Source organism: Giraffa tippelskirchi, chromosome 2, assembly GCF_054371585.1.
Source record: "Giraffa tippelskirchi isolate mGirTip1 chromosome 2, T2T-mGirTip1v1.2.pri, whole genome shotgun sequence".
Lineage (NCBI taxonomy): Eukaryota > Metazoa > Chordata > Mammalia > Artiodactyla > Giraffidae > Giraffa > Giraffa tippelskirchi.
Genome location: NC_137276.1, coordinates 29,154,062 through 29,165,189, shown reverse-complemented (window position 1 = coordinate 29,165,189; position 11,128 = coordinate 29,154,062). Strand labels below are relative to the sequence as shown.

The 11,128-nt window shown below is 57.1% G+C and overlaps 1 protein-coding gene across 4 annotated transcripts in view; it reads left to right on the top strand.

Annotated features, from left to right (window-relative positions):
* Positions 1–2,468: 2,468 nt before the first annotated feature.
* PAX2 (paired box 2) overlaps positions 2,469–11,128 on the top strand; it is a 79,729-nt gene continuing 71,069 nt past the window's right edge. For all 4 annotated transcript variants that reach the window (XM_081548358.1, XM_081548336.1, XM_081548368.1 and 1 more), the window contains exons 1-3: positions 2,469–2,511; positions 5,965–6,133; positions 6,873–7,070. In XM_081548358.1, the coding sequence (XP_081404484.1) occupies positions 2,469–2,511; positions 5,965–6,133; positions 6,873–7,070 (410 nt within the window). The remainder of the gene's footprint in view (positions 2,512–5,964; positions 6,134–6,872; positions 7,071–11,128) is intronic.

The window sequence follows — 11,128 nt, the reverse complement described above, 5'->3', positions numbered from 1 at the left end:
CCCTGCGTCTTTCATCTCCCGCCCGAGGGAACCAGCTGGGCTGCCCAAGGGAACTGGGGCTGAGGGCTGGGAAGGAGGGGGCAGGTAGGGAGGGGAATTTTCCTTCCAGAAGTTACTCCGCAAGTGGATTAAACGAACCGGGCTCCGGAGGATCTAGGAAGGAGAGGAAATGCCAGGATCCCAGCAGATCCGGCCTCCTGAAGATTAGGGAGCTTGAAACCCTGTCGGTCTGAACCTGGCCCGAACCGGCCCGAGGATGAAGGGAGCTCTGAAAACCCCCGTGCAAGAGGCCCTATAGGAGTTTCCTCCTACCTGAGTCGGAGCGGGGGTGGGAGAGCCGCCGCGTTCGGCCCCCAACCTAGTTTCATCCTAGGTTCCGGACAGAGGGACAGCGGCGCGAGTCCGCGGCTCTTCTGCAGGCGCCAGGGTCAGCAGGCAGGGGCCAGAGTTGCCTCGAGTATCGGCTGCAAGAGCGCATCGCGGGCTTCCCTGAGCCGCCCTTTCTCAGACCCAGGAAGGTGGGGGGTGCGGAGGGAGCGAAGGAGGGAGAGAGTTAAAACATCAGCTGAAGTGCCAAGATGATTTATGAGAGGAGGGAAAATATTTCATAAAGATCTCCCGGATATTCTGTACTTAACCAGTTAGGAGACAAAGGGCTTCTCCTGCCTGGTGCGTGCGAGAGCTAACCTGAGCGAGCGAGCGAGCGAGGGAGCGAGTGCGGACGAGGGCTGCGGCGGCGCCGGCAGGAGCGGGGCCGGGTCGAGCGCGCAGCGCCTCCTGCGCTGGCTCTGGATCCGCCGAGCTGGCAGCGGGCGGCGCTCGGCCTCGTTCGCAGCCTCTTCTCCCCAGCCGGGGAGAGCGAGGCGAGCCTCGATCTCCTTCCTGCCTCCTCTGCCGCCAGCGACCGGTCGTTCTACACTGTCTCCCCAAGCCCCCTCCCCGGCCACCCGAGGGTCCAGGAGCCAAGTCCCCGGGTTCTCGCACCGTCCGTTGGGTCCCACTGAGGCAGGTGGGTCCCCGCCGGAGGTCTCCCTCTTGATTCTACACGGAGCGTTCTGGACTGTCCAGACCCCTTTAGGCAAGGGGACGAGGGAAGCCTTGCACGCAGCCGCGCGTGGAACGGGAGAGGACAAATTGCCGGACACTTTGCCCCGGAATGAGAATTGGGGGTGTGTGGGTGGGGATGTACCTCAGGAGGGACAGGCGAAAGGGAAGGACCAGAGAGAGGAAGGAAGAACCAGGAGGAACGGAAGGGAACTCAGCTGAGAGTAGCGGGGGGAACAGGACTAGGGATGCGGACCGAGCTGGGGGGCCCGTGGCGGGCACTGGCCGGTGGATGGCAGGGCTGGGTGAGTTGGGACTTCGAGCCGGATTCGGAGCGTGGCGCGCTCTGCGGTCCTCTGTCGTTGCCTGAATATTCATTAGACTGGCCGCTCTTTATCCTTATCTAACGTTTATCTTATCGGCGAGTTTCGTTTCTCAGTGTAGTTTTAATCCCAGGCTCCCGTTCCCCCTCCCCCTGGCCCACTCCCCTCCCTCCCTCTTCCTTCGCCCGCTGCTCCCTCCCTCCCTCCCGTTTCCCCCTCCCCTGCCCTCCCCTCGCCGGCACCGGAGTGACAGGCGCGGGGCCCTCCTCGCCGAAGCTCCGGGCTCCGGCGCTGGCGAATCACAGAGTGGTGGAATCTATTGCCTTTGTCTGACAAGTCATCCATCTCCCAGCGCGGGGAGGGGGAGGGGGTCTGGAGGGGGCTTTGCAGCTTTTAGAGAGAGACACACCGGGAGCCCAGGCTCCAGTCTGCGGCCGAGTCTTCTCGCAAACGCAACCCACCTGGGGCCAGTCCAGTGCTGCCGGCGTCGTTCGGCTCCCTCCCACCCGGCCCTTCGGTCGCGGCGGCGCGCGCCAGCCTTTTCCGGGGGCGGGGGCCCGGCTCGCTCTCTCCCCTCCCGAAGGCGCCGGCTCGGACGTCTCGAGGATTGCTACTTCTTTGCCAACTTCTTCAACTCACCCGCACTTGGAGCGGCCCGGCTCCCCTCCCGGCGCCCTCGGGCCGCCCCTGCTCCTCGCCCACTCCCGACTGCCGCCTCTGGATGACCGGGTTCCAGGGGAGCTGAGTGAGCCGTCTCCCCGCCCAGCCTCAGCCCTGGCCGCAGCTGCCGCGCGCGCCATGCGCCCCCAGGTCCCCCCGGTCCGGCCTGCCGCCCCGGGGCCGTTCTGCTGACCGCCCAGCCCCGCGCCCCGACGGTGGGAAGTTGCGGCCGCTGCGGTTGCGAGCTCCAATCGGCCCGGGAGGAGTCCCCTCGGGGAGTGCAGCGCAGCGCCCCCCGCTCTCAAGCGCCGGGTCGCAGCCGGGCGCCCACTCACCGCCCCCCCCCACACCGTCCCTCCCTTTTCTCCTCAAGTCCTGAAGTTGAGTTTGAGAGGCGACACGGCGGCGGCGGCCGCGTTGCTCCCGCTCCTCTGCCTCCCCATGGATATGCACTGCAAAGCAGACCCCTTCTCCGCGATGCACCGTGAGTACCGGCGCCCGGCTCCTGTCCCAGCTCGGGGCTCCCCGTCCCACCCTACCCTGTCCTGTCCGGTCCTGTCCTGAGGCGGCTCTGGCCTCTAACGCTCAGGTCCCATCTTATAGGCCACCCTGGCTTCTCCTGGTCCCCCCTTTTCGTTCTTCCTCTTTCTTCCATTTCTCGGTATTTCTAAAGACCCTTCTCTTTCTTCTGCCTTATGTCACTCATACTTTTCCTACAACCTGCCTTCCTACCTCCCTCGTGCCCATCCTTTTTTCCTTCCTTCCACCTGCTTCTTCTTAAATAGTAGATCCACAGCCCATGACCCTGGCTCCAGCCACCGGTCCCCTGGCTACCCTCTTGCCTGGGGCTGGGAGACTAATGGGCAGGCAGTGTTTAGGGTTTTGTGTTATGTTTACTTTATTTTGTCTCCCTGTTTGCCTCCCCATCCTTCCTCCTCTCATCTGTACCTTTCTCGAACTTAGAGTGCGGTTATCCAGGAGAAGACTCTCCGCACAGGCAGCCTCAGTGTCAGGACAATCAGGCAGAAGAGTGTGGGGGTGGGGTGCCCCCTTCTGACCCTCAGCTCCCAGCTTCTCCTGGCCCTACCAGCCCAGGCAAGGCTTCATGTGGGCTGGTTTGAAATACTTCCTTCCTCTTCTTTTCTTTCTTGCCTTCCATCCTACTTCCCCTCTGGTGTCCTCGAGTTGGGAGTCTGAGATTGGCCGGACGTGGCGGTCATCTTTCTCTGCCTTTCCTGGGGAGATGCTCTAAAAACAAAGAGGGGTTCCAAGGAGAAATCGAAGTCAGCAAGATATCACATAGAAAAGCCTTCCAGGCGGTCCTAAAGCTTTGCTCTGCTTCTAGTCCTAGAGGCTCCTTGCCAGTCTCCCACTCCCTGGTAAGGATGATCCAGCCAGTTACCTGGCCAGGGGATCGGAAAAGAGGGAGAAAAGGAGGTGGGAAGAACAAAAGGAAGGCAAATGCCAAAGCTGGGGAGAAAGGAGAGAGAAACCAAAACCAAGGCTAAGAAAGAAAAGCAAGAAAACAGAAAAAAAAATGTTACAGGAAAAAAGAGAAGGGGAGAAAATAAATTTAAAATAGGAAAAGAGGACTATTTAAATTAAATTTGAATTTATCTAATTCTTGTCCTATGTCTTTAGCTTGGAAAGCAATTCAGAGATTTTTTTTTTTTGCAGGCTTTTTTCCCCCAAAGGTAAATAGATTCTAAATAGAAAACTTCTCTGTAGATTAATAATCAAGGATGATTTGTAACTTTTCACAAGGAAACTTTTTAGAGCTGGCTTGGATCTGTGCTTTGGACAAGAGAGCCCAGGAGGGAGGGAGAGCTGCATTTTTCTTTAAGCATTTATTTAGCATAAATATGTATATATATGCTTTAAAAAGTACTCTTGGGATAAAATATATTTCCCTAAATAATTTCCAAGCATACACAGGAAATCTGAGCCAGAGGCCTCCGGCTGCCGCCGGTTTGTGTGAGCCGAGCCTGAAATCCTGTCTCCTTTTCGGAGGGAGTGGAACCGGGTACCACACCGACTTCGCCCAGCCAGCCGGCCTCCTGGCTCCGCTGCCTCTGCTCTTTCTCTCCTCTCTCGCCGATTCCGCGGGGGATCTGCCGAGTCCTGGCCGCCCACTGGGTACCACTTTGAAGCCCAAAGGGGAGCAAGGCGAGTCGAAGGTGGTCGAAGGAAGGGCGAGACCGCGGCGCGGGCTGGCCGGCCAGCAGCGGCAGCCGGAGTCGGCGCCGGCGGCGGCGGTGGCGCAGTCTAGGCCCGACTCAGCACCGGCCCTCGGCCCCAGCCCTGGACTCCTGCCGTACCCCCTTTCTTCCCCCACCCCTTAGATTGGGGTCGAGGGTCCGGGCCCGGAGCCCGGGGAGGCTGAATTATTCATCTTTAATCTGCCCGCAGCTGCCGCCTTTTCATACCGGTAACGCGAGTTCTCCCAGGGCCTAAATTATTGATGGTCGGGTTTGGAGGGAGGGGAGGGGTGAGGAGTGGGGCTAGAGGTAGGGAGCCTAGCATGGGTGAGGGGTAGGATAAGAGGCTTCGGCCTCCCCCAGCCTGGAGATCGGAGGCCTCTCCCCAGAGGTTTAGCCGGCCCCAATTCTCGGTCCCCCAGAAGGGGACGGGAGAGCAGCGGGCCGGGTGCAGGTGTCCCCGCTTTCTCCGAAAGTCGCCAGAGGCTAGCAGGACAGGGCTGCAGGTTGCTGGTCCGGTCAGGTCGGACTCTGCCGCTAGAACTCTGTGCTTGGATTGCTCAGTAACTGCGACTGCGTGTTGATGGCTCTGGGTGCAGGATTTCTAGACTGCTGTGAGTCAGGGAGAATGGGGCGCCAGGCAGCGCCTTCAGGCCTGGCATCCGGCGACCACTATGGCTCCGGGATTGGGCGCCTGCAGCAGGAGTCAGGTTGGAGACCCAGCACCCTCCTCTTGCCCAGGAGAGCAAACGCCCTTGCTGTCCCCTTTCCTGAGTGGCCGCGGAGGTCTAAAAGGTCAGAGGGGCGCGAGCTGGCTGAGGCTGGCTGCACAGGGTGCCCCGTGAACCTTGAGCTCACCTAGGCGACCTGTACCATGCGTCCTGGGCGAGGCGGTGGGTCCCCAGCCTGGCGCAGCGCGGCAGGCGGATGAACCCAAGCAGTCTGCATTCTGTGGTTGCTAGCGGGCACCTCCTCGCTCTCCACTGCCTCCCTGTCTCGGAGCGCAGCAGACCCTGGGCCCCTGCCTCTTCAGCCTAGCCCCTTCCCTCCTTCAGTTGGCTTTCTTTGAACTTTAAACACTAGGCGGGGGGTGGGGGGGTATGGCCCCCAAATATCTAAAGATAGAAAACTTAAAGAAAAATTCCCCGTCCAAAAAAAATAACACCTCACAACAAAAACACGGGGAAAGATGTAGGAAGACTCCAATTCCAAGTAAATACAAGGAAAGAGGTAGGGAGCAGAGGGGAGAGTGTCAGGGACTTAGCTCCTCTCCTACCCAACACTCCAAAATCATCCACCTCCAAGCACGCTCCGACAACTCGCTCTCGCCTGCGGCTTAGGCGGGATTCCGCACCTCCGCCCGGCCCTCTCTGGCCTACATTCTTTCCTGCCGGCAATAATTCCCACTTGGCTGTTCTCCGCTTCTTCCCCTTTTCCCCCTCTCGCCCCGCTGCCCATCCCTTCCTCATTTTCTCCCGGGCGTCGCACCGGTTTTCGAGTCGCGCGTCCTTTCCCAGCCCTCCGCCCAGCCTCTGCACTTCCGCGTCTCTACAGTCCCGCGGCTCGCGGTCCCTAATCCCCTCCGTTGTGGTCGGCGTCCGCTGTTCGCCCGCGAGCCCAGGAGCATGCCCTTCCGCCCTGCTGCTCCCTTCGCACGTCCTGGGCCGCGCGCGGACCCTGACTAATGGCCGGTCCCTGCTGTGTGGGGGGTGTTGTGTCTTTTTCTTGTCTCTCCCCAGCAGGGCACGGGGGTGTGAACCAGCTCGGGGGGGTGTTTGTGAACGGCAGGCCCCTGCCCGACGTGGTGAGGCAGCGCATCGTGGAGCTGGCCCACCAGGGCGTGCGGCCCTGCGACATCTCCCGGCAGCTGCGGGTCAGCCACGGCTGTGTCAGCAAAATCCTGGGCAGGTGAGGGTCGCGGAGCCGCCCCTGGGAGATGCCCCCATCTGCTTCGCGGGCTGGACGGCCCTGGGTCTCCAGCCAAGGGCTTGGCTAAAAGCGCAGGTCGCTAGCGGGCGTGGAAGATCCCTGACGGGCTATCTGGAGAGCGGTTCCTTTTGGCGAGGGCACGCAGGTGGTGACTGCGGCCCCAGAAGCGAGGGCGGAGCAGGTCCGTCCAGCGCGCTTGTCAGGCTCCAGCGTCCTCCCTGGGAGAGAGCCGGATTCCTGTCTTCAGAAACGGAAGGACAGCTCTTCTTTGGAAGGGAGGGTTGGAAGAATAGGGTGAAGGTAAAGATAGGTGCCCCGAGAAGAGAAGAATCAGCTTGAGAGGTGCAAGGTTAGTCCTGGTTCCCATAGGGGCCCTGTGCTCAGTGGGAATGGGCGGCAGGCCTCCAAGTGCTGTTCCTCCCGCTCTTCTCAAATGAAAGGCCGGCTTCCACTCCCCGGGGCGCCTATTGCAGCTGCTGTGCACGCAGCCTTTGGTACGACCACCTTCCGGGAGAGAGCGTCTCTTGTCCCTGCTCTCATCCTCCGATGTATCCCTGCCTTAGCCGAGTGGCTCTGGAAGCCCGCTCAGACACGCTGGATCTTTTCCCTCCACACCACTGCCCCCGGCAGGAGAGTGGCTGAGCGGCTCCAGAGCCTGCAGGCCCCACTCCCTGCCACCGCCTGCTTCTCATTGACCCTGCTGGCTTTCCCTGCGCAGGTACTACGAGACCGGCAGCATCAAACCCGGAGTGATCGGCGGCTCCAAGCCAAAAGTGGCAACACCCAAAGTTGTGGACAAGATTGCTGAATACAAGCGACAGAACCCAACTATGTTTGCCTGGGAGATCCGGGACCGGCTTCTGGCGGAGGGCATCTGTGACAACGACACAGTGCCCAGCGTCTCTTCCATCAACAGGTGAGTAAGCCACGCTGGGCTGCAGGGTGAGGCTCCAGCTCCCAGCTCCCACGCACCAGGGTTTCTCCCAGCTCCAGCTCCTTTCTTTCTCCAGCCTCCGCCTGCTCTTGCTCCTAGGCTCCCAGGTCCTTTGGGCAGGGAGAGGGGATCGGGGAGGCAGAGAGATAGACAGACAGACAGGGCTGCCTCCAGCTCAGGACTGGATATTCCCTGCCAGGCTTCTCCCACCTGCGTCCTGGAAATGAATCCAAGTGTTTGTGGTAATTAAGACTCCAAGATTACGGGCCTCGTATCTAGAGACAATCACAGCCCACAGTCGAAGCCTTTAAAATGACCAATGTCCTATTCATCGCCTCTAAACAGACTTCCCTTTCTAAAGGCATGCTCCCTTCCCCAGGGGTAGCCACCTGTCCTGGCTCCCCGCCTCCCACACCCCATCATCCCTGCTGACTCCTATAAAAGTGGCCTTCCTGGGAGCCCAGGCCTTGCTCGCCAGCTCCACACAAATTTCTGGCCTACTAGCACCAGTATCCAGGCCTGTAGAGCAAACACCGATGAACAGCCAACCACTGGCAGGGAGCAGAGAAGCTAGACAAGGAGTGGGATGCCAAGTCAGGAGGGAGAACTCTGGACCCTAAGGCTGAACCTCAGGAGATGCCTCCAACTACCTAGAGTACCTGTGTCCGGGCCTGAGGCTGCACTGATGATAGGTTCAGGCACAGGGTGACAACTCAGGCTGGAGTCAGCTCAACATACAGTAGCACAAGTTAGTCTCCCAATCTTCGAGCCACTCCAGTGTGCTTTCCAGGATACGTGCACACTCCACATATGTACCATCCCACCCAGGCCAGTGTATACATGTGGCAGGTATAGCACATAACAGGAGCACTTGGAGATGGGGACCCAGGATGGCTTTCCCATCACAGAACTGTGCAACCTGACATCAGCAGAGACCCTGTGCAAATTCCAGACAGGCTTGGCCAGCTTTTCAACCCCTGCCCCTTGCATTTTAAGGCAAATCCCCAAATGAGAAGAAGGCTGAGGGTTTCGTACCTGTGTTTTTCTTTACACTCTTCATAGGCTCATTATCAGAGCAACTAATAATTCAGCTGGTGCCTTTTTCTGAAACTGGCATCACGTATCAAGTTTCATTTTTTTTTTAATATTTTGCAAATGATATGGAATTATCCCAAATCATCCTGAAAACAGCAGGTAAAATTAGCTGGTAGAATGTACCTTGGCTAAAGAAGATTCCCTCTGCCACACTCGTGCTGTAACGTACTGCGAGGCGACCCCAGAAATTATCCCACTGTGTGCCATCTGTATTAAAATGGTTATTCAGTTATGAACAGGGTAACATAATACTGATCAGCTAATTATACACCCTCCGAAAACCCTGCAGCTCCCCGGGCCTGGCTCAGCTAGGTATTGAGAGCATAGTGGTTTGACATTCAGACACCTTCCAAAGGAGCTGGAGAAAGACTGGGCCCTCCCCGCCCCCACCTGCATTGGGAGAAGAATGAGTCTTTTGCATTTGAAAGCCAGTGGAGGAGGCTGGGGAAGCTCTGGGGCTGGGGCAGGAGTGGGAAGGGGACAAAGCAATGTCTCCTCTCAACCTCTAAGCTGGTTGCTGGTCTGGGGAGTGGGTGTGAACTGAGGTCTTGGGAGGAGAGAAGCCCTGCTGAGGAGCAGTGTTGCTGGGACTGGGTGCTGATGTTCTGGAGCAATCTTGTTGTGATAGGATTTGCAAGCCTTTGGAGGAGCCCAAGATATGTTTGGTTAAGGCAATGCACTTCGCTTTTGGGGCATGGAAGATTGGGGCAGTCAATGCAGGTGTGGTGGCAGCACCCCTTGCTTAGCACCCCTTCTTCCCCTCTCTCCCCACTATATACCCCTCACTGGCTGAGATGTTTTGGGAAGCTGGCTTATGCAAAAGTTTGGGAATGCTCTCATCCTGAAAAGCCATGGAGAGCAGGGGATGGGTGACCCCAGGACCAAGCTCCAGAGGTCTTGAGGTGCACTCACCAGAACTGGGAGAAAGTAGAAGAGTGAGCTGCTAGTGGGATGAGAGTGGGAGAATGACCTCGGTTTAACACCTCTGACAGCAGCAGAATTTGCTCAACACAGAGCGCGATCACCCGAGGGACACAGAGGCTACTTTTGGGTGTGGAACAATAGCCATTTGTGGGCAGGTGTTGCTGGAGATGTCAAGGGAGTGGGAGGAGAACTGGGAAGCCACTGGCAGCATGGGCAGCCAGCCCTGGGTCTACAGCGAGGCTTCCTGGCTGGCTTTGTCAACAAGGCTTGGTCAGAGTTTTCTTGATTTTGCATTGTGATTCATGTGTGGGAAAGAATTCTGGGGGCTCCCTAGTATGCTGCTGAATTGGGGCTGGGGGGATGCATCTGGGCCCAATACCCTTAGCATTATGCCTCCAGATGCTTTGCTCTGAAGGGTAAGGTTTATCTGAGATGCATTGCTTCACCCTAAAAGCTGCTAAAAGTGGGATTTCTGCTGGTGCTGCTGATGCCAGGAACTTTGTGAATTCTCACTCCCTGTAGGAAGAACCTGGAGATATTCTTCTGTGTAGAAAGTATGGTGTGTTGGGGACTGGGTGGTTCTCGAGTTTAGACCTTTACTGTGGGTGAGGTGCCACTTGTGTTGGGCACTTTATAATACTCACAATCAAGGATGTGTCTTTACTGGCTGTTGGCAAGAAAGGAAGTCCACACGTGCTTATCCACCTGAGCCAAATCGCAAGGGTTTTCATCTTCTCCTCCCCCAAACAGATGCTGTCGCCACACTTGAAATATGCTATTATGGTTATAAACTAAATTGCTTCTCCTGCTTTAAAAATGGTTTTGGCTTTTTCTGATCCTGTCATGATAAAGGCTTGGACGTCCAACCCCACTTCTCCATTGGCAAATCCTCATAGCCATACCTCTCTGAGCCAATGGAATAGGTAAGGGAGGCCTCCCAATCTCACCCTCACTCCCAGAAACCACCATCAAAAATCTGAAGGCTGGACTGGATTGTTTAGCATGCGGAATTTATCTGAATGGCTCTCAATTTTGGGTTACTGATCGTTGAGTGTGGAGTTGCCAGCTCTTCAGCTTGTGCTTAAACACTGCTGCTGTGTGTGTGTGTGTGGGGGGTGTTTATAAACAGGTGACTTGAGACTGAAAGCTCATGTGGGAAATGGCCCAGAATGGGGAGGAGATGGAGGGGGACCCACCCTGCTAACAGTCACCTACCTAGTTACATCGCTGAGCAATTGGCTAGGCAGGAAGGATTTTCCTGATTATATGCCAACGTCTTCGGGTTTGGCCGTTGCTCTGGGAAGGGAATATAGCTCCTTTGAAGGCACAGGCACAGACTCCAGTAAGAGTCAAGTGTTCCTGAAGATCCCCTGAGGGTACTGTCTTGGACTGAGCTGACAAGGAGGCCATCAATCTTTTAGCTTTCTCAGCTGGTGCTATACTGTGTGGGACCAGGGCACTCCCAGCTCCTAGATCTTTCAAGTGGACCCTCCCAGAGTCAGTTTCCCACCAATCACCTGCTACCCACACCCTTCCTTAACCTGTTTGGCTTATAAGTGAGCATATGTACTCTCCTAGCAGTGGCAACACTGGCTTCAAGAAGGCACCAGCCCCAGGGCTGTTAAACAGTTCCATCTCGTGTCATCTGCAGGTCTTCATCAGAATCTGGCACTGAGGTGACAGGTGGCCTAGCTGTTCATTTAGAGGTCTTTCCAAGGAAGCTGGGAGCCACTCATCCCAGCCAAGGGAATGCTGAAGACACGTTTGGGACTGGGGTCTGTGTCTCTCCTTCTGAGACTCAGGTTCTAGAACATCGCATATATGACTCTTGGACAGACCTGGTTTGGCACAAAGCTGGACCAGAGAGGCTGCATTGCCCACCACATTTCTGTACCCTTGCACTTGTTTAGTGGTCAGGGCTGCTGGTCTTGTGGCCAAGAGCCAAAGCAAGTTGGTAGGTTAAGAAGAAGGCTTCTCCTCACAGAGAAACGGGAAAAATAAGAAAGAAGGACTTACTTTGT